General features: G+C 44.2%; 1 protein-coding gene across 10 annotated transcripts in view; it reads right to left on the bottom strand.

The window, feature by feature from the left end:
- Nucleotides 1–6650: 6650 nt before the first annotated feature.
- Nucleotides 6651–23418, bottom strand: part of CTCF (CCCTC-binding factor) — a 36053-nt gene continuing 19285 nt past the window's right edge. For 7 of the 10 annotated variants that reach the window (XM_087738481.1, XM_087738476.1, XM_087738474.1 and 4 more), the window contains 10 exons: nucleotides 18728–19520; nucleotides 17902–18072; nucleotides 16800–16933; nucleotides 15193–15313; nucleotides 14285–14434; nucleotides 12718–12878; nucleotides 12113–12295; nucleotides 11571–11706; nucleotides 8249–8416; nucleotides 6651–7201 (listed from right to left, as the gene is read on the bottom strand). In XM_087738481.1, coding sequence (XP_087594607.1) covers nucleotides 7020–7201; nucleotides 8249–8416; nucleotides 11571–11706; nucleotides 12113–12295; nucleotides 12718–12878; nucleotides 14285–14434; nucleotides 15193–15313; nucleotides 16800–16933; nucleotides 17902–18072; nucleotides 18728–19520 — 2199 coding nt within the window. In that variant the 3' untranslated portion in view covers nucleotides 6651–7019. The remainder of the gene's footprint in view (nucleotides 7202–8248; nucleotides 8417–11570; nucleotides 11707–12112; nucleotides 12296–12717; nucleotides 12879–14284; nucleotides 14435–15192; nucleotides 15314–16799; nucleotides 16934–17901; nucleotides 18073–18727; nucleotides 19521–23418) is intronic. The other 3 variants (XM_087738473.1, XM_087738478.1, XM_087738480.1) reach the window with 1 other exon arrangement.

Raw genomic sequence — 23418 nt, 5'->3', positions numbered from 1 at the left:
AGTGCCCACTACAAGGTGTTTCTCCAGAGGATGGGTGCTGGTGCCCACTGCAGGGTGCTGCAGACAGGACCAGAGCAGAAATGCCCCAGGTGTCATGCCAAAATGACAAAAATACAGCCCCAAAGCAAGGACGAGAGGCAGAGGCTAGGTGGCCTCCTTGCAGCAACAGGAGCGAGCACATCAATCACTCTGCTCCCCAGTAAAGGCTCTGGACCAGGCAAAAAGCCAGATGCACTCCAGGGCAGAGCAGAAAGCTGTCCTGTGCGCTGTGCAGCGCTGCACGACTTCACTACACCCAACATTTCTCAGTGTTGGCTCAGCTGGCCCTACCAGAGACTCAGGAGAAGGTGCTGAGGCAGCCAGCAGAGCTGTTCTCAGCCAGCAGCCTGGGTCCCCATGACCAGGATCAGCTGGGATGGAGGGTGCCAGCTGTCTTGTCCCCTAAATTGCCCCTTTTTGACAAATCACCAAGCTCCAGGCTGCCTGAGCTGCAATATGCCAACCGAGGGCTCCCAGAGGAGTTTTCCCAGAGGTGGAATAACTCAGGAAAAGGTGACCCCCGGAAGGGCTGGGCGATGTTGCTCTCCAGCCGCATGCACCTTGGGGCCACAGCACTTCTGAAACCACCTTCAGCATGAAAGCAAAGGCAGGAAGCCATCTCCCTGCAGGGACAGCGTCTCCATAGAGCCCAACCACAACACACAGCAGCTCTTCTCAAGGAGGTGGCTGGGGAGAACATGGCTCAGGGCAGGGACCAACCTCTGCTGAGGCACCTCCTTGAGCCTCCAGAGCTACGTCAGCAGGCAGATGAGCACCAGGAAGAGGAAGGGCACAAGGTGTTCACCACCCAACACAGTCAGCATCCTGGCTGGATCTCTGGTTTTCCAGGATGACAGGAGACCAGGCTACTGGTATCTGAATGTCTCAGAAGGGGCACCAGGTCCCAGCTTTGTCATGGAAGGATATTCGGGACATGGAGAGAGCAGCTGCCCCCTTGCACCCATCAGAAGACAGCTTCTATTGAAGCTTAGAAGCACAAAGGAGCTCAGGCAAGCCACATCCCAAGCTCATTTGCCAAAATACTGGGTCCCACATGCCGGAACACCCTGAGCATCACTGCAGCAGAACATCTTCCCCAGAAGTGGGGCAGAGGAAGACATCCATGTACACAAGCGTTCCCTGCCTGCTATACAAGTCCAGGCATGTCAGGATGTCCAGAGCAACCCATCTCCTCTGTCATCCCCCCGCAGAGGACATGGGCTGGGCATTTTCAGCTCTATCCGAGAGTACCAGGACTTTCCCAGAAACAGGTCCCGGTGCTCCTCTCCACCCTTAGATCACCCTTGGGGAGCTGAAGCACTTACCATGCTCTGGGGGTAACAGTAGGAGCTCTTTATCCCTGGCTCTGGAACAGCACTTCATCCTTGCCTCTGCCCACAGCTCCCCTCCCAGCCCAGATGCTCCTGTGCTGTGCTGACATGGGCACCCAGTTGCCCTCCCAGTTACCATGTCCCATGTGCTCTCACAGTGACAGCTTCTCCCATAGCTCTTGACCACTACAGACTCCTTGAGCAGTGTTGGCTGGTGGTCACCTCTGGGTCTAACCCTCTGCTCTAGACCGGGCCAGTTAGGCTGCTCAGGGCCATGCCCAGCTGAGATCGGAACATCTCCAAGGATGGAGACCCCACAGCCCCCCCAGGCACATTTTCTAATGTTTGACCACACTTACAGTGAGAAAGGTTTTCCTTAATTTGAGCTGGAGTTTCCTCTGCTCCAATTTGTCTCTTGCCCTCTCACTGTGACACCTCCTAAAAGGGCTTGGCTCAGTCTTCCCTGCACTCTCCCATCAGCTATTTGCAGACAGCAGTAAGGTCCCCCCTCGCTTTCTCTCCTCCAGGCCAGTCACATCAGTCTCCCATGGCCTCTCCTCATCCATCTTGAGCTCCAGTGGCAACCATCCTGGGGGCCTCCACGAGGCTTATGCCAGTCTCGCACTGGTTTCTTGCACTGGGGAGCCAAGATGGGACCAGTTGGCCCTACAAGTGATCCCAGAGGAACACAATCAATCAGCATCAGTTAGACATCATACTGCTGACCCAGCCAAACTTTCCACCCACCCACTAATCCTCTTCTCCAGCCCCCATGTCTTCAAATTCTGCTACAAGGAGGCTACAGGAGACCATGTCAAAAGCCTTGCTGAAGTCCAGATGAACATTCCCTGCTCTCCCCTTGTCCACGCAGCCAGCCACCTCCTTGGAGAATGCAATAGGGTAGTTCCCCAGATCTTCCTTCTTACCCTTCTTGAAGATGGGTGGGACATTTGCCTTTTTCCAGGTGTCATGAACCTCCCCAGATCACCAGGACTTTTCAAAGACAAGATTGGCTGGTTTCCTCAGCACCTTCAGATGTTTCCCTCAGACTCTGTCATTAGGCTTGGGCCCTGGGAGGTCTGAAGAGACTTCACCAGCCAAAATCAAGGCAAAAGCAGCACAGAATACCTTGGGCTTTTCCATGTCTTTTGCCACTAAGTCCTCTGCTCCATTAAGGAGCAGGCCTGCATTTTTCCAAAGTCTTCCTGCTGCTGCTGAAGTCCTTCTCAATACAGAAGGTGTTCTTTTTGTCCTTCACGTGCTTCTCTAACTCCAAATGAGCTTTGGCTCTCCCAACTCCATCCCTGCACACTCAAGCAATGTCTGCTCCTTCAGGGCAGCCTGTCCCCACTTCTACTTTCTCTGCGCTTCCTTTCTCCCTTCCTGCTTGTCCACGTTGGCTGCCTACCACATTTGCCTGACTTCTGCTCAAGACCTCCTTGGATTTTGCATAGCTCTGGCACGTTTCAGTCTGCTCTTAAACGCATGCTCAGGCCAGCAAACCCACTGCAGCGCTCGCCCTGCTCCCACCAACACAGTTTAGGATGGCGTAGGACGGTTTAGTCCACAAGCCCGGCCACGTCAGCACCAGTTTGGATTCTGCCCGCCTTCCACAAGCCTTGCAGGAGGTCAGGCAGCTTGGGAACCACTCACTGCTCTGCAACGGTGTCCCTGTGTCCTCCACCTCTTAGAGGCTCTGCCAACAGCTGCCTCCCTGCCCTAGAGTCTCCCTGAGTTGTCCCCTGATCTACATTTGTCGTCTTCTCACCTGGAGAATCATCTGCTACAATGATGTGAAGACAAAAGAGCGGAAGAGCTCATTAGTTCTTCCTCCAATGAGGCGGAAGAAAGCACACCATGGTTTGCACCAACAAAACCTCACTTTGACACCCTTGGCTGAAGAAGTGGGCTCGGACTCTAGCTTAGTAATGTAAGAGAAATTAGTCCCTCTAACCTGGGGGAGCTCTCAACCTTTGGAAGCCAAATAAGCCTTTGGCAGGCTGCAGCAGTCACGTAGTGCCGGTCTCAGCTCCTCTCCGTCCTGATGCCATTCTCCAGCACACCCTCAGGACAGCAGCCCAAGCACCAGAGATGGCAGCCAGGCCAAGCAATTGGCTGAGGCAGTGATGCTCCCTCCTTGGATCCATACTAGCCCTGACTTTTCACTCATGGTCCAGGACACAGGGCACAGCTTTTCCAGCACTGATAACAGCACTGGGGTTGAGCAGAGATGTTCTGTCCACATTCAGGCTTGAGTTGCTGCCCTGGATCCACGTCCTCAGGAACAGGCTTGGACATTGCTCTGCATCTCTCCAGAGCATCTCCACCAAGGGCAAACCAGAAGCCTGCAAGAGAGGCACACAAACAGAGATACCTGCCCAAGGCAGCAGCCTCAGCTCATATCAAATAAAAACCAGGCTGCATAACAGGACTATTGACTGAGCAAGCACAAAGAAACCAGGTCAACTGAGCAGACCGCAAAGTAACACACGAGGCTGAGATAAAAAGGAGGATGGCCACAGGGTGACTGCTCCCATCCCCACTAAAACCTTGCTTGGGTCTCTGAAGAAAGGTCAAAAAGCAACCCACAATAAACGAGCAGATCTACTCCACACGCAAGAACACTACAGGTGTCTGTTGCATTAACTAAACACTACTGCTTAGAAATTCTTTCCTCAGATAAGCACAACAGAAGCCACCAGCAGTGCCCTTTGTAGAGCAGCCCCATCTCCCCAAGCCTGCTGCAGCAGTGGGCTGTGACTAGCAGGGCAGAAGCTGCTAAGAAACATCACAACATACCACCAGCAGATCAAAGACTACTTGGGAGCAACCATACCTGTAGTCTTTGGACAAATACACCTCTATAAATACGCTCTCTTCCTTTCAGCCCACCATCAAGCTGTTGACATGCAGCCATTTCCCCCAGCTCCTCTGAACTCCAGGAGGGCCGGCAAGACGTGCCTTGGGGTCACTCAGACCTGGGTATGACAGCACAAGCTGCTGCATGGAGGTCTTGCAGTAGCACTCACGCAGACCAAGGGAAGGCTCTACTAGAGCATGCACACCACCACCTTGGGGCACCATCATGGGTCATCAGTTAAAACAAAGCCACTGCAACATCTTTCACGCCCCACTTGTCAGCACCAGGTTGAGACACAGGGTTTAAGAGATGACGGTGGCACTCCTTACAGATCCCAAGGACACCTAGAGCCTCCCTAGCTCTCACTAGGTTTATGCAAAATCGCCTCTCCTTTAAAGCACTGCCTCTGCCTGAAGCATCTTGGGGCTCGCGAGTACCACCAGCTCCTTGTCCAACTGAGAAAGCACTTGAGGACTTACTACTTCTGCAGCCAGACCTGGCTCCTGCTCACAGAAGCAGCCCTTACATTTACCTCTCCCACCTGCCGAAACAAGCCTCCATCCTGCTCAGGGTTCCAGGCATCAACCTCCAGACAGCTTTTCTTGGCAAGTTTCAGGACCATCCCTCAGGACCAGAGATAACTAGTCACCAAACATCTAGTGAAAATTAAATCTAGCAACTCTTGTGCTTTTTAAGATTTCCTTTTAAGTAAGTATTTGCCATTTCCAGCAACCCCCCTTCTGAAGTCAGCTGTGCGAGAGGTACTATCCTGAACTTAACACAGCATGCAGCTACCTGACTGCTTACTCTCAGCTGGCTCTCTAAGCTGCTTGCACAGGTAACTAAGAGAAGATAAATGATGGAAACTCCACTTAAGTATCAGGCCCACTTCCCAGAATGAAATGGAAATAATACTCCTGCTATCTAAACCATCAGCTGCAACCACTTCAACTCACAGCCAAAACGAACAAAAGCAACAACTCCTCCTGCATTACTTCTTGCTCAAACTGTAAATGCTGATGTTTGCAAGTGGCCAGGCCCTGCACATTTTACATCACCTCTCTGCTGCACACTCCTCCACGCAGCCCCAGCTGAGCGAGCAGCTTAGAGCCCTGCTACACAACGGAGCTGCTGTAAGGAAACTGGGACCCTGCGCTGGCTTCACCGCAGTAATGACCCTTGCTTACGTGCACACTCACCTGCAGCCAGCACAGGGCCGGCACACCACGATTTAACATCACAGATAGCTACACCTTGCATTTGACACAGGACAGAGGTAACACCCACAGCAAGAGAAGAGCTGGTCCCTGTATACAGGCGTGCAGCATCCTTCTAGGAGGAGCGGCTTTACAGTCTGGAGATCACTGCCAGGTCACACCGTCAATATACACAAAGCAGCCAGTGAGCACACATGTTAATCCATTATTATTTATTAGCTGTACAGCAGTATATTCTCCTTCCCAGCTTTCAAACCCCATTACATATTTTATAACAGTATTTTTTTTCCCATGTTGGCTTCCTAAAATAATGAAAAATATCACACAGTACAGCTAAGTACAAAAATGCATCAACCTAGAGTCTGATAGCTAAACTGATAGCTCTCTTAAAAGCGATACATAGAAGAAAAATTTGTTTGAAATCAGCAAGACTGAGGCTCTATAAAAAGCTTACATATTTTAACATGTGACAGTTCATATACAGGCATCATTTGTATTTCACATTATTCCTTTTTTGTCTTTATCAGAGATCCAAAATTGTATAATTACTGACCTATTAAAATTTCCTGGCCCAGGTTTTGAGGGCTGCAGTGACCCACTTATAAATCACCACTTCTGCCTTAACATAGGATTCATAAACACAAAATACAACTACAAGATAGAGCAAGAAAATGTAGTCGTGAAATTATAACTCAAAAAGAAGGTTAATTATACATGTTTCAAATGCCAGTTTTGTGTGCTTCAAAACCAGATTTCACATGTGGGTTTCTCTTGTTCTGCAAGCAATAGTCTGGGTACTTCTCTACGTGATTGGTTATCAACAGCTTTTCCAACATTTACACTCTATCAATTCTCTCGTCACTTAGTTTGAAAGGAATTAAAATACTGGGGTTTATTTAAACTGCATTTTTGCATACCTCTTAATTAATGGAAAAAGATTAAAATGTAAAAAAAAGTTATTTACAAGCTTGACCATTACAGAAATGCTTTGCAGAAAGCAAAGCATATTAAGGACAGAAACCAGTTGGAGCATGCCAAAACTACCGTGTGCAGCCGACTTGGAGAACCGGAGCTAGTCAGTGGGGAAAAGCAAGAAACATTTTAAAAGTCTAGAACCCTCCCAAGTCTGCATTTACAGTTAAAAACACTACTGAGAGAAGGAGGCTCAAGGGCTCTGGGAACTGGAAGGGCAAGTCCGGAGTGGTTTACCACATACTCTAGTCAAGGCTTCCACTTCTGTATATTAAAACTTGGTGCATGTAAACACGGCCCTTGGACCAGCTTTACAATGCAGTTCAGAGCAAACATAAATCAAGCATCTCACAGGAAACCCTCAAGGACTCCAAAATATTTCCTAATGTTCCATGATCCTGTAATGCTAACATAAAACAGCAAGTTCTAGTTAAATCACATTCTAACATCATTTTGAAGTTTTATTTCCCAGTATGTTTGGTAAAATGGTCTAAAATGATGCATTTCCCAAAGCCAAGAAAAAAGATAAAAGGAAAAATAGATTTGAGCCGCTTAAACACAGCCCAGGCCAGTTCAGTCAGCCAGCATGGTCTTCCTCCATCACCGGTCCATCATGCTGAGAATCATCTCAGGAGTGAGGTCTCCATTGGGAGCTTCCACTACTGCAGGCTGAGCTTCCTCCTCTTCCTCTACTGTTTCCGCATCAGGTTCTTTCTTTACTTCAACTATAATATTTTCAATTTCACCAGTGTTCTGGTCTTCAACCTGAATGATTGCTGCAGCTAGAAGGGCAGAAAACAAAGGGGGATGGGGGAAACAAGATTTTTTTTTTTTTTTTACTGGTTCCAGAGCTGGCCTGCACACCTCACCAGATAACTTTTCGGTAGATACTTACGACTCTTCCATGGAAAGGGAATGGAAAGGGAAGGTGGGGCCCACAACTCGCATTCCCACATTAGTGGGGAGCAATTCAACCTGCCTCATTCATTCAAGTATCAAGCATCTATTTCCTTGCCTCGGTATGAAGATGTGCTACCACTACAACAGTTCCAGCGTGCCTTTTGATATTAAGACATTATTCGAAAACTGGATTTTGTAGAGTAATCAACAAACAAGACCATGTCAATGTATAGGCGTAAGGCAAAACTTCAAATTCAGGGGAATCCAGTGATGTTAGTGACGAATTTAGCATAAAATGTTTCTACAGGCCATAATTCTAGGAAGGACACAGGCCAACCTTGTAGCACTGAGCAGGCAGGCAAGCCACTGGGGAAGCCACTACCCCTTGAAGGAACAAATCTGCCCTTCCTGCTTTGTTCCTAGAATTTATTTACTTCGACTTTGCACAGTTACCAATGTCTACTCTTACAGAGAAAACTCTGTAGAGTTGAAATGACATCTGCACTGATGCTATGCTCAGAACTACAGGCCTGAAGCATGTTTGTTTATGGCAATACCTACATAGGCAAGAATACCGTGGTGACTGTACCAACAGTTGCTTTGCCAGGAAATATACATTAGTAGAGACACCATAACTGGTGCAAAAAGAAGTGAGCAGTTTGCACATCTATGAAATGGAATAACGCTAAAGAAAAAATAATGTCCTCTCCTTTTAGCATGGTCTGATGTGGCTATGTTCTCTCATGACCAGGAAACCCTTGCAACAAATTTCATGCAAATTCATTTCTTAGCAAAGCAGAAACAAGTACAGTTATCTACTTTTTAAATAAGCTCACTTGAGGGGAGCAGTTCTCCTACAAGAACTGCCAAATCCAAGGAAAAAGCAGCTCAAGCAAGCAGTGTAACATAAGCTTCAATTAGTGACTTACGCTGGGATTGTTTTGGTTGGGTGGCAGCTTTGCCTGGTGGTCTTCCTCTTCGTTTCTTACTGGGAGGTGGTGCAGGAGCCTCTTGTTCAACTTCTGGTTCAGCCTCAATTTCTACTGCTGTCTCCTCCTCATCTTCATTATCATCCAAATCTGGTTCAGCATTTTCCTCTGTAAGAAACATTATATCAGGTAAGTCTTCAGTTTAAACAAGAATGAAACACATCCATCTACAGAGAACCACCATCAAATCCTCATCCAAAAGGAGTTAACTCTGATGAGAAAGGCGGCAAAGAAGGCCTTTGTCGAGAAGCTGGTGGCACAGACTGTTAGTCTGTTACCCTCAAATTAGAGAGAACAAGTTGTCCTGCAGAAAGCAAAAGGAAACATAATCATGTTAGATTATGTGATAAAAGCTCCTTTGCACATCCACGAAGGAGCTCAGAGACAATGACAGGAGGGGGACCAAATAAGACACTGCTGGGCTACTCCCAGGCCCATCAGAGGAGCCACCAGCCCATCAGAGTCCCACCTGCACAACCCAGAGGAGCACAAGGGTGCACAATGGAAGGTGGGAACCCAAATTAACGACTTCTGAGGAACAAACATCTTGTCTGGGCCACTCCCAGGAGAGCCATCAGCCCCCGCGTCCAGGTGTGAAACCCACCACAATGAGTCAACACATAATGGATGCAGGGGAAAGGCAGTTTTGGATCACACAGGACTATTTATGGGATGCTTAGGGGAGGGTCTGAGGTGATTTGGATAGGAATAAGCATGGGAAAATAGAGAGGCAAGAGGATAAAAGGGGCCTGTCACATGTAAATAGTGGTAACAGCCACTACAGTATCTCTATGAAACACTAGAACTCAAGAGGAATCCAAGAGCAAGTCTTCTAGCCCTCAAGAAACAGTAATGCCATACTTCAGTCTCTCTCTGTTAAGTAGATAGGAAATTGGGGTAGCAGCTCACAGACACTGGGACTTATGTCCAAGATGTCAAAATCTCGAGCTGAATATGGCAGAACCACACAAAACTGGTGAGTTCTTAAGCATTACAGGTGAGCACAGGTCTGCAGACCAGTCACCATGTTTTCCAGGGCCATCAACATATAGCTTACCAGCCAGTGACCAAGAAGATCTTCCCCAAGACCTCTCTTCAAAGGCAGGATAGGTCTAATGCAATATATTTTATGAGGCCCTGTCTACTCAAAGAATTTATGATGCCACCTCCTATTCACATCAACTCTTTGCACCTCACTCCATTTTGGAGCTGATTCCAATCCAACAGTCCTCATGGCAAGCTGTGGGGTTTTTGCAACTTTTATGTTGTTAACTGAGCTTATTGCTCTACACTTTATTCTTCAGAACACTCCTTAAAGTTACTAGGTTAGCACTATTGACATGTTCAAAATGCCCCAGGCAAAACCAAAGCAGACAAAAAGCAGTCAGATGTCGAACAGGATAATATTGTTTGGACAGCAAAATGATTGCCCTTAAATTTGTGAGGGTGTCCGCTGCACAGAAGAGTGGCTTCACTCATGAATGAAAGGGACATTGCATAAGGCATACTTCTGTTTATCTGATTAAACGGGGCGGGGGGGGGGACCAAACAAACAAACTGTCCCTTACATACACTGAGGCATGTATATGCTGCATTATTTTAGTCACTCAAGGAATATTCCCCAAGCCAAACTTCTTTCATTTACTGGATTTCTCAGGTACCGCCTTTTTAGAGCTTCTTTACATTCCCCCCTCAACTCAACGTTTATCAACTAAGTCTGTCTAACGTTGGGCAGAGAGGCCAGATGGGAGACAAAACTATCATTTGCTATTTCGTATTTTCCCCGTTAGCATAAGACAGGTCAGTTTCATCAAAGCTTTGCTCACCATTTTTAGATATTTAGCAGTTGCTGAAACTCATGAAACTGCAGATCTAGAGATAAAACCAACACTGAATAATGGAATTCTCCTGAGAATGTGGTTAGGACCTCTTTCTTGTGGCTTCTTAGCTCACACTAGTCAATTCTTCACGTCTATCAAATAACTCCTGAGGAAGTCAAACCAGACTTGTCAACTCATCTGAGGCTGAAGGGATTCTCTCAGTCACAGAGTCTGAGCCACAATCATAAATGCTCATCATCAGTTCACCTACCAAGCATGATTTTTGACCAGCTTCCCCAAAAAACTGTTTTGAATGCAGACAATATCAACTAAATAAAATTTGGGTTTTTAGAATAGGCTAAACTCCCAGGAAGCCTACAAATCAGATATTAAAAATTGCAATCAAGGTTTGCACAAGCTATTTGACCATACTCATCCTATAAAACCTGTTTGCCACATAACAATTTCAAATACACATTCTCTAGCCACAAAGATTCCTGTTCACCCAACCTACACCCCTTGATTAATTACATAAAGCACTCCAGATAAAAGACTAATCAGCAACACTGTTTTGGCAGAATCATCTTTGAATTGGGTGGTCTTGAGACTACTTGGATTTTCCTGCTGAAGACATGACTAAGTTTTCCCTTTATCAGGAGGAAGGACTATGACTGAGTTTCTCCTTCACAAATAATACCACAGTGAAGGTGATCACTGCCTGCTGCAACAGTTTGTCATCTCCCTGCTCTGGAAAAGCTTACAGACAGTAGCCACCCTATTACAAATTGCACCTAACCCATCTCCTGGCACGCTGTCCAGGAAGTCAGAGCCCCTCAAAAGCCATCTTCTCAATACCAGCATACATGCAAACACACCTGTGAAGTGGAAGACACCATCAGCTCCTTGACCCTTTAATTGTCTCAGAAGGCCCTTTGCAACAGTCCATAGATTGCCAGCACTATCTCCACCATTCTCTTGGATGCTGCCAGCTTTCTCCCACAGAAGCAGCCAAGCTATTCAGCAGTGGGGTTCTCTGGACATGCCGCATGCTACCCAGCAGCGGTGAAGCAGGAGCACGTACCATTTCATAGCAGTGCACCACAGAAACACAGTTTGTTTTGGGACACTGAAAACATTACCAGAGAATTTCACACCCAGAAGAGCAAGCAGGCAGGACAGGAACTGCACAGCCTAGGCAAGGGGCATCAGACAGTGTTTTTTCAACTACTCTGTCTTGGGAGAGGCCCAGAATAGCAGAACCTATACTACCCCTCACAGGCAGTCACCTCTGTACTTGGCCACGTACTATCATTTTTTGCTTGCCAACTAGATAAAAGCTTTTCAAGTGCCAGAACAAACCTGCAGAATGGGCAAACTAACAGCTAACACACACAGTGAATCACAGACCTGTAACTCTCAAAATGCACTCAGCTGTTTCTTACCACTATCAGAGGAATCTTCTTTCTTAGACCGCATCTTTCTCTTTCGGCCACGTTTGCCCTTCTTTGTCTCTCCTCCATTCTCTCCTTCCCCACCATCTAGGCCAGAGCAGTTATCAGCATGTCTGGCCATTGTGTTCTACTCAGTGGAAGAGAAAAAAAACAACAAAAAATACAACACGCATTGAATTCAAGATCAGATATTCTGGCTCTGTATTTTCAAACACATTTCTGGTAACTTCTTTTTTCTTAAAGGAAGACTACTTAGGGGAAATGGGTAAATTTCATTAACTTTTATTCATAAAGTCGCATTTTCACATTGCTCATGAGGTCAATGCTAAAATGTGATAGTACTAATTCTGAATTACACCAGGTCTTCCCCCACTCCTCCTTTTCTCTCAGAAAGAAGTGCTCTATTTAAAATATGGATTGTGCCCTGTACCTCACCCACCTTTCCTTTTGGGTAAACATGTTCTGCCCTCCCCTTGGCTAAAAGCCTCATTCCACCCCAAAACCCCACAATTCAAAACAGCATATTCCCTTACCCTGCGAGTAAATGTTTTGCCACACTTGGAACAGACAAAGGCAGCAGGGACAAAGTTGGGATCGTGATATCGTTTGAAGTGCATATCAAGGAGCTGTTTCTGACGGAAGGTTTTATCACAATGGCTACAGGCATAAGGCTTTTCTCCAGTATGGGTCCGTTTATGCATGACCATGTGCCGCTCCTGACAGGGACAAGCAAGACAGGAAAAGTAACTTGAGAACTCAGGCATATGGATACAGAAGAGCAAATTTTCAGCTAAAAGGAGGCCAAAACTTTATTCTTAATATCAAGGAAAGGATAATTCCACAGGAATGTAAGAACATATTGACTGATGGCATATTCAGTCCTAGCTACTTCCATCCTATATGGACTCTTATCCCTTTGCCAATGGATACATCAAGGTTGTGACTCAGAAGGTACTTCTCTACAGGGGAGCACTACACCAAGAAGCAAAGGCCACTGAACTTTCCTTCACACCCTTCAAAAGATTTAGAGAGCTAATTTGATCTTGACAGCTGGTCAAACTTAACAGCTAAGATTTCCACCTCATATTTTCAGCTCACGTTCTAACGCTCATAAGGGGTGCCAGTCCCACCAGCTTACCTGTCTGCATGCATAATCGCACTGGTCACACTTGAAGCGCTTCTCATTCTTGTGAGACTTTTGATGCTGTATGAGGGCATACCGCTCATGAAACACAGCATCACAATAGCGACACTTCTTGCCCTGTTCAATGTAAGAATGCTGCTTTCGCAAATGGACACCTAGGAGCAAAACAATTGGAGGCTTTAATCACCATGGCTTACCAAGCGTGAAAGACTAGCCTGCAGTCCCCTTAGCGATCTTTCCTCCACATACTCCTCAAGCCAAAAAAGTGAAATAGTTAATTTAGGATTCAAGTAAAAAACTAAAAGACTCATAATTAAAAGCAATCCCAACAATTTCTAGACAGAAAGGTCTTGCAGAAAAACTCCATCAAGATTTTTCCATGGGATTCTACATTTGGTTATCAGTTGCAATCTGTGCTGATACAGTACACTTGCATTTGATAACACGTGATAGTGAAAATAAAGTGTCTCGTGGATTGTTATGTATAAGACTACTCTGAATTGCCTGGATACACCAGAAGCCAGGTAATACACTGGGGGAAACAGGATTTTCTGCAGGATTAGAAGTCAGAGTGATAGGGCTAGAAGGCACAGGGATACCAGCAGATAATCCCTGACAGAGGTTTTAGTCACTTCTTTAAAATCCTCCAACTAAGAGCATGCCACAGCTGCAAAAGGTAGCTTAGGGTAGACTAAAGCATTATTAGAAGAAAAATTCCACATAGCTAACATCAGTTTCCCTCTGTTGCAAATCAGCTCATTTGCTCCTGACATCAACCGACTGCCATCTTCTCAAACTGCTTCTCACTGTAGCACTTTACACTTGTCTTTATTGGAAGGGAGCCTGCCTTCCCGTTACTTGGGTGATATTTTGTTTATAGACAGAAAGTTCTGCCAAATCGTGGCTTCTTCCTTCTCTTCAGCTGCTCTTGGGCATGATATTATTTTTCACCTTCTCGTAGAACATAAAAGAGACCTTGCCTGCCGGAATCGCACTGGGTACTGCTCACTAGATCAAGACTCTCCTACTGCAAGGACTCAGGGCTTTTGTGACAACTCAGTCTCTCCTACCCTGCCTGTGACACACAGCTCCACATCCTGGAAAATTAAACTATTTGATCCAATTCAAACCTTTTCGCTGGATGAAAATATCTCTGCATGAAACTTAATGGCCTCCAATGTGCAGCAAGTCAAGCCAAGTGATCTTTTGGTTTTTCAGACCCCAATCCATATGCAGTTGTAATCTCAATCCAAGTTCAATAAATGCCTTGCATCTATGGGCCTGAAAACAGTAACTTGCCTTGTATGCTTGGAAAACATGCTACATTTTCAAATAATGAAAAGAAACTGAAAATTCTTATAGTTTGCAGCAGCTATTGTAAACTAAAAGTGTGTATTACCAGCCTGTAATCTAAGCCTGTGCTTCATGTTGTACAGTTACCAGAAGTATTAGGTTAAAAAAAAAAAAAAAAAAAGAGACAGCAGTTGGGTTATGTGAACTCTAATTCTGGGAAGTGTTTTGTAGAATCTTCACCAAATGGCCACTTTTGTGACATACATACCCAAGTCACTCTTTCTCGCTATAACAGTATCGCAGTGAGGACAGTGAAATTTGGCCACATTCTCTGTGTGCTTCTGCAAAATGTGCATCTTCATGGTACCACTCTGAGTGAAGCGAGCATGGCAGATGTAACATTCATATGGCTTCTCTCCTTCAGTAGCAGAAGGAAAAAAATAGCACAAGTACTTTTATTAAAAAGAAATCTCACCAAACAAAACCTCTCAGAAACTTGCAACAGACAGCTAGTTGATAGAAATAGTAACTTTAGAAAGAGCTCAACAACACCTCTTTCCCTAGAAGTTTTAGCTCCAGTATGCATCTTTCTACAAAGAGACTCGAGTGCAATCTCTAAGCAAATGAGTTATGCTTAGAGAAATGCATGGAAGATCTACATGCAGGCTGCCAGAAGACAGCAAGTGGCATCAGATTTTATTGGGGGCGAGGGTTCTGAATGCTCATATATACATGCAAGGGCATTTTTTTTCCCCTTCAATTTTAGCAATATGATTAATTTGGCACTCCAGTAACATTCTGTGCTAAAACCATCCCTATTTCTATTGAAGAAAAAATTTAGGATCTTTATGAACTAACATGCATGAGATGCTTTTGCAACTACACTCAAACATGAAACTGTAAACACCTATAAAGTTCAACTGGAAGTAGAACACTGAATAGAGTAAGTTTCTTCTTTTCATACTAGAAGAAGTGCCTGTATTTTATCACCTCAAACTGGAAATCAGAATCCTCCAAGCTCATTTCTCAGTGCTGCAATTACTATCAGGTTATGAATTTACTAGCACTTACAGATCAAACTACAAAATATTTCTTTCGCTGTTTAAGTGTTAGCACACATTGTATACAGCCTCAGCACTCTGACACTAAAACATAAAAAAACCACGGCATCAATACCAGAGTGGGTCCTCATGTGCCTCTTCAGTTTGTAGGTATCCCTGCTGGCATAGCTGCACAAGCTGCACTGGAACGGACGCTCTCCGGTGTGAGAACGAATGTGGCGTTTCAATTTGCTAACCTGGAAGTCAAGAACAAGACTGAAGTTAGCATAGACAAGCAGGTCAGATTGCCAAAAGTACAAGAAATCAGTCAAGAGTTTAAGGTAGTCTATTTTTATTTTTATCTTGCCATTAAAACAAGCAAGCATGTTTCAATACCATTCTCACACTGCACATAGCCACTCACTCCTGCCCACTCTACTTCACCTCCCAATCTCATTCCCAGTCTTGCTTGATGCTTGTTCCCACCTTCAGTGCAGCCTGGTTTAGTCTTGTGCTCACCTTACTTTTATTGACCATCTCAGCATCTGAGGACACACTAAAATTTGAAAGTATCCTAAAGAGACACAAGAAAATGTTCTGGGAAAGCATGCACCCAAGAAACATTTCAGGGGGTTACTGTCCCCTGTACAGTGTATTTTTCTCCACAGGGTGCTTTCTTGGGTCCTCTCCAGTTACTTTGAGAGGTATAAGATAAATCAATTTCCTGCTAAGAACAAGAAAAATCTAGTCCTGCAATCAACAGGGTGACTTAATTCCTTTCCTTTCCTGCTTTTATCTAGAAGGCACAAACCCAGCTTAAAGGTCAGCATGAACACAAACGCTAAGGCACGTTCTACTCCAGCTTGACCACGCTGCTTAATCATCAATCTATGTCTACAAAACACAGCACAAGCTCACATAAGGACCAACTTGGTTATTCTTTCCTAATTCATATGATGAAAACCACTGTAACACAGTTTATTCAGCACTCAAACCACAAGGCCTGGATACAGCACTGCAGCCACAGTGTGGGTAGGAAAAAAAGCCCGAAGCCCCTAGTCAGCCTCTCCCTACTGTAGCCTTCTTCCACTGCAGACATCCCTTTTTTTTTTTTAAATTATGTTGCTCATAATCTTGCTCAAATTTCCTTTCACAATATAAAAGCTGTCCTGTAGCACAAGCAGCAATACTGCATAGGGGAGAGCATTCAAGGAAGCTTACTTTGCTCAATCAAATTAGACAATCAACCAATATTAGCAAAGCTACTCTTCACCAATATTGAGGCAAAGGCTCATTAATTTTGGCTACAGTCACCTTAATAGCATAAACAGATAATGTGCAGAATGCACATTTCTAAAATGGGAGGGCACCTCTAGTCTGAAAGTACACCCTACTGAAGCAGGAGATGGCTGCCTCCTCCGACATGGAGCACACTACAATTCCTGCAATCATCTTAAAGACCAAATAATTTAAGAAACAATGACAACAACTATTGTCTCCAAAGAGGAAATGGATATCAATTAGGACTTCTGTGCATAAATGCTCTCAAACTGTTTTCTCATTAACTGAGGAAACCCCACCGTTTGCTTCCGAGAGCAGACCTGATTTGTGACTTTTTTGCTCAGAGCCTTTTAAACAAATGGCCAAAGAGGAAATGCCTAAGAACAGAGTTTATAACAGATGGTGAACAAGCTTTGAAGCGTACAAGGAAGTATTCAGTGCTGTAACAATTAACTAACATACCTCCACACTAGCATAATCACACATGGAACATTTGAATGGTTTCTCATGGGTATGTTTGTAGCGGCGATGCCGAACCAACTCTCCACTGGTCACAAAGGCCATGTCGCAGTCTGGGCACTTGTGAGGGCGAGTACCTGATCATTTGCAGGAAAACAGGAAGTTGATGACATTCAGGTTTAGTGGCAAAAGAAAATATGGAACAGCTTTTGCTTTTTAAAAGCGAATTAACAACATTGCTTTCACCTTCTGAAAGATTAGATTAGAGCAACAAACAGCACACAGGAGTCACTACTTTTGTATATATAACTAATGGACTGAAGATCTTAGAGAATTAATAACATCTCAATGAGGAAACAAACTCCCTTACTTTTGTATTATTCAGTTATTTACAAATTTCAAACCATCCAGTTAAGACATAATGCAGGTAGGCAGAGAACGTGAGGGATATGACCTTTTTTTCCTTGGCAGAAAGTTCACAAAAAGCTTAATTACAGTTCAATTACCTCTAGTTCTATACTAGAAACTCACATAAGGAGAAACAGAAGCGTGCTACAGTTCCTAGCCACAAGTTTTATCAGTCCAATTCATAAGCTATTTCTTGGGGTTTGATTTTTTTTGTTGTTATTTTTTTCTTTTTTTTGTGTGTGTGTGTTTGGTTTTTTGGGTTTGGTTTTTTTTGGTTGGGTTTGTTTTTGGGTTTGTTTGGTTTTTTTTTTTTGCTATTTTCAACTCCCTCGTATTTAGCTCCAGCCTAATTCTCATCTTACTTTTCTGCAAGCAACAGCAGCAGCGACACAAAGCTTGGAACATAATTACCAATGCACAAGACAAATGGAACATTTTCTATAACTTCAGGTTATTTCAGACCAAGCCCAGGATCAGCTTTATACTTATGTACAGGATGACATTCGCACCTGACTGGGCCAGGCAGAAAACTGTGTTCAAATGAGAAATGAACAGCAGCACTGCATAGTTTCTTCCTTTTTAGCTTGTTCAGTAAGTGGAATTAGATAGATTCAAGACAGATCCACCCTGTTTTTCCTATCTATTCTAAAGACAAGAGCAGATCCTACAAAAGCAATGTATGCAAAAGCAAGAGTACCTGTGTGAGTGTTGAGGTGGTTCCTCAGCAACGTGACTGTCCGAAACGCCCTGCCACAAAGATGGCACTTATGTGGTCTTTCATCAGTGTGGCTTTTCATGTGGCGGTCCAAGTTGGAACGACGCGGACAAGTGTAACTGCACAGTTCACACTGGAATGTCTTCTTTACACCTAGCCATGAAGGAAATCATCTTTACTCTTGACAGTACTGTGGTCTACTGTGTAACATAAGAGATCAGCAGGGAAAAGGAAAGATTCTCGGTGGTGTAACTACTACAAGGAACCATCATGTACCATTAAATCCAACTGCATATCCTTAGGAACAGTCATTGCCTATGGTTGGCTTGGCTTCAGTTTTCATTAGTATGCCAGCACTCAATGTTCCTTCTCCACTCTAAAAAGGGTTCCTTCAATTTACAGTTCTAAGAAAAGTCAAAACATACCTATTGCTGTATTTTACACCATTTACCCAGCAATTGGTTAGGAAAAACCCACAGAACTAATTATACTGTTGGTTCCTGATGTAAACTACATATACATAAACTCTTACGTATATATTACAGCAAAGAGAAGAATCTTTTCAATTGTACTTGTATGGGAATACTAATGCCACAGCCTCACACTCAAGGAAAATGAGCTCCTTTATAGCTTAGATGGGAGGTTCGCCCAAGAAACAATAGAGCTGAGTGCTCTTATATAAAGCATAAGCGACACTGGGCATGTCTGCTTTACTCCCACTTTCATCTACTCAGTCACTTCAATCACATTGCAAGGTCCCACCATAACAAATACATTTTCAAAATCCACTTGCTGACGGGAAGCTTACCTTTCTTTTTAATTTTTGTTGGTTTAGGTGGCTTCATATTGCCCACCACCTTTTCTGCATTGACCTCAGACAACAAACCCTCCTGCTGCTCCTCTTCAAAGTCATACACAGAGACATCCACATCTTTGCCTTCCTCAGTGTAGCGAAGCTTACTCTTTTTGTTTTTCTTTGTTTTTTTGGCTGGTGGCTGATAGTCTGGATCTTTTTGCCAATTGGGATCTTCCTGTGGCTGAAGTTCACCTTGTTCCAGTGTTTCCACCTCACCATTTGCACCCACTTTCACTACTTGGAAGCCTTCTGGTAAAGGGAGGGTGTGACAGATCATGGGCTCTCCCTCTTGCAGGCCTCCTTTGGAAACCTCATTTTCATAAGCTCCCTGAAGTTCTTCCACAGATGTGGTGGCAACAGGTACAGTCACTGGTACAGGTACTTGGACCAGCTGAAGCTCACCAAGGTTTATAGGCTGCTCTTCCATATTAACAACCTGAAGTGTTATGATCTGCGTGTCATCCACTGTGGCCTCTGTTTCCTGAGGCACTGCACCTTCCATTACTTCAGTCTTCATTTGAAGAAGAGTTGGGTCCAGCTGTTCCATCATCACCATCTGCACACCACTGTTGACATCCTGCACTACTTCACCTCCATCTGCTTGGTTTGGTGGTATATGACAAGCATCGTCCTCCTGCCCACCTTCACGGCGTCTTTGATAGGTTTTTCTCTCTTTCCCCTTAATAAAAGTTTCCGATTCCTCCACAATAGCTTCGACTGCCTCACCTTCCATTTCACCTTCCTGCTGTAAAAACAAGAGAATGAATGCTGCACACCATCCAATGTATTTTAACAACTGCACAAACCCCACAGAAGGACAAGTGGCCTAACTGAAAACAACCAGCTCAACAGCAGCAATGTATTGCAAGCATGTTCAGAAAATAGGATTTGAGAACTGTAGGTGTCCACTAGCCTATTGCCGCTGTAAGCCAAGGCAATCACAGAATGCTGCCTGAAGTGAGACAACTGTACCACTTTCTTGGAAAGGAAGGAAAGCAAGGAAGAGAGATTAAGTGATATGCATGTTCCCGTTTCTCAAAGACCACAAATCCCACAGGCAAGATGTACAGCAGTATTATTCCTTATTGAGCTTGTTCAGTCATTTCACATAGCTTAGCAATATCAGAGGCAGTCTTTGGCTATAAATTTTAAAGGCACAAAAATAACATACTGTCAAAAGCACAAAGCCAATCTTAAAGAAAGTATTACATTTGAGAACTGCAGAACTTTTCCAGGAAGAAAAAGCACTAAGAATTGAGCAGAGCTGAAGTCTCACTTGGTTCATGTCAAACAACTACTATTTCCTGCATGTTTAAATCTCTCTGAACAACAAAAATAAAAAACAAAACAAAAAACAAAACATAACTGAGTTAGTCATTTCTTGTAAGCAGCCTGGAGTTCAATTCCTGCTCCTGCTTCTGGGCACCTCCTGGCCCCCAAGCAGAGCAGATGATGATGCACAGTGCCCTCTTCAGCCCAAACGAGCCACAGCAGGCAGACAAGGCTCAGGTAAAATTTTACTTCAACTTAAACGATGCGGACTCAGAGCTGGTGGACCCTAATGCTTTCTCATGGTACCTCGGTTAAATCTATCTACATAGTCATAAACAAACAACAATACTGAAGCTCAGCATTTTGGTGGGCCTTAACTGTAACTCTGAAAATAGCTGCATACAAGAATAACACCGAGATTTTCTTCCAGCGTTCTCCTCTGCAGTCAGGGTAAAATACAAAATTCCTGTTTTCTCATTCTGCAGGAAGGTTGTTTTAAGAGTAATAATAGCTAAAAGAAATTATCATTTTGTAGCTGTCTTTTTGCCCAAATGAAAATAATAAAAATCATAGTAAAGGAGTATTTCCTAAGACTACATCTGTTTCAAGTGGTTTACTTTGAAAAAATGAAAGCAGATTCCACAACCACGTCAAATACATTCCCTGCATCAGGACACAATTTATTATAGCCCTCACTGAAGCATTAAAAAGGTACCAAGGTCAATTCTACTTCTGAAACAAGTAACAAAAATGCCAATTTCCTTACACAGCTTGTGATAAAGTTCTGATTCCAATTCCAGACTTGATAAGAGACTTCCACATTCTCCTATTAGATTGACTGGCTTCTCAGGCTAGCTAACGGAATCTATTTAACCTGTCTTGTGAACTCAATGCTTAAATCTCACATCATACTACTTCCAAATATCTACACTTAATCTTGCATACTCATTTTTGAAATACACAGGCTTATATACATAAACATGAAACACAGCTGCCAGTCTTCATGAGCTTTAAGAATTGCAAGACATGTCATTGTTATTATTTTTAGAGAGTCCTTGCTTTTACTCTACTGCCTTTTCTAGTATCCTCCACCTTCTGTTGTGTGAGAACAATATAGTTCATATTATTCTTCAGCCTGCTCAGACTAGGGATGTCTATTAATGTGCAGTCTCGCTATTCATTATGTTGTGGGGAGCAGCAGTCTCCAGGGGGCACCAGATACCCAGAAATACTGACATATGGCTTCATGTGCACTCCCTGCAGGGATCCGGCCTCTCCTTTCCTTTACCGCCCATCAGCTTTTCAAGTCAGAGCAAATCCATATGGACAAACAGCTGAAGTACACAAGATGATGTAAGTACTTAACACTAGCCAGCAGGCAATCAGAACGGAGCACTGGTCTTTGGCCTACAGCAACTGCAAAACAATTGGAGCAAACTGTTTTTCAATTATCTCAAGTATTTGCAGAGAGAGAGAGAGAGAGAGAAAGAGAGAGAGAGAAGCAGAAGCCTCTTCAGGTGACCAAAAGTCTCTGAACAAGAAAAGGAAGGACAGAGCTAAACAAAATATAAAGAATGTAGTAAATGGCTGGAGGGGTAATAACAAAAGATTTAAGACAGAGGGAAAAAATGGCAAAAGTCCACTGCAGAGCTAATGCAATTCCACTTTGGTGCCTTGTAGAGGAACAGAGCAGAGGTCAGCAACCTTGACACAAACACATACAGCTCTGAGCAGCTCAGGTGGGGCTCTCATAAGGACCTTCACATTAACTGCTAATATCAAAGTTGATAACAAGGCTGCTAAGTCACCTGAAAGCAAGCCAATGGGCCAAGATTTGCAAGTGTCCTCTAGGGTCCTGCAGAAGCAGGTCCTCCAGCGGAGTGATAGGAAAGCTTCGTCTCCCAGACTTGTACACTAGAAAAACCCTGTGTCCACCAAGGAACAGGTCACTCATATGTGAAGACTCTGACATACGGCTCACATTGTCAAGAAGGTTTGCCAGCCTAGAAATGCAGGCTTACACTGAGACCAAATAAATGCCTGCAGGCAAGACTTTGTTCAAAGGATGCTCACAATGAGGGGAGTACACAACGTGTGAAGTAAAAGGCAGGACTCTTACAACCATTCGGTAAAGAAACTAGGACACCCCTATTTCTTCCAGCTCCCTCTCTTAGGGACGCTTCCTTCTTACCCCCTAGAGTTACCTGTCGCTACTCGCAACATCCTCCTGTGAAAGCCAGACCCCAAAGCAGCAGGCCCGGCAAAGCACGGCTGTCCTCCAGCGGCGAGCCACATGCACTGCACCGGCACAGCCGGGACTGTCTCCTGCCACCTCCTCTTTCACTGCCCTCTACTTCATTCTGACTCGGACCTCCTGTACTCCAAAATTCAGCACACGGATGAGCATCTACTCCTGCCTATTCCGTGCTATGCACTACGGTCTGTTCCTCTCAGTAAAAGTAAATTAATCTGAAAATGACTGGTTTTAAACCAGGCTCCTGCCAGCCGGGGAAATGTTACAGTATCTTAAAGAAAACTACAAACACTCCAGGTTATATTAACAACATAACATAAAAATACAGAAATACGCAGAAGGAGTCTTGATTGATGTCTTGGCCAGCTCAAAAATCTTGCCAAGCTGCCAAGATTTCTTCCCAAGAAAGTGTGGATTTTCAAATTAAAATACTTCTACAATTGGGAAGACACAGGATGGCCTCTCAACTTGAGAGGACAGGGGGCTAGGCAACATGTATGGGCTCTTTCCTACTAAACAAGCTCTCTGGAAAGACTCTCCATCTCTGCTGCGGTGAGCTTTGCGCTGCCTGTCTATGTCATTTCTCAATCATTCTGTCTCAAAGTATTTGCTAGCTTTTTCCTTTTTTTTTTTTTTTTTAAACTTAATCCTCCTTTTTCAAAGTGGGTTTTAGAGGAAGTTTTATATTTATTGGAACAGTCACCAGAAGATACCATCAGCTCACTGGATGCGATCCTGCAGCTTGACGATTATTCTCCATTTCCACTAATTTTAATAGAAGTGTATCTCCCTCAACTTTTTACAGATTTACACTCCTAGAAACTACCCAGCCAAGTTCTGAGAAAAAGTTTCCAATATTTCAGAGAATGTGTCGTTTGCTACAACTAAGACCATTATAGCGGAATACTAGGAATAAAGACTCCTGAACATATTTTGTCTTACCATTCTCACAACCTTTTATTTCTGGCTTTTATCTTCAGCTCTCTTCCTACCAGTTACTGTACCTTATACCAATAGCTTAGTTCCACAGTGACTGAATCTAAAAAGGAAAATAAAGCAGGAGGTTAACAGAAGATTATTTGGTACACGAAGACTGAAAAAAACGAAAGAGAAGAGC

Source organism: Nipponia nippon, unplaced genomic scaffold (genome assembly GCF_047370975.1).
Source record: "Nipponia nippon isolate SJK-2023a ecotype South Korea unplaced genomic scaffold, ASM4737097v1 scaffold_7, whole genome shotgun sequence".
Taxonomy (NCBI): Eukaryota; Metazoa; Chordata; class Aves; order Pelecaniformes; family Threskiornithidae; genus Nipponia; species Nipponia nippon.
This window is presented reverse-complemented; position numbering and strand designations above follow the sequence as displayed.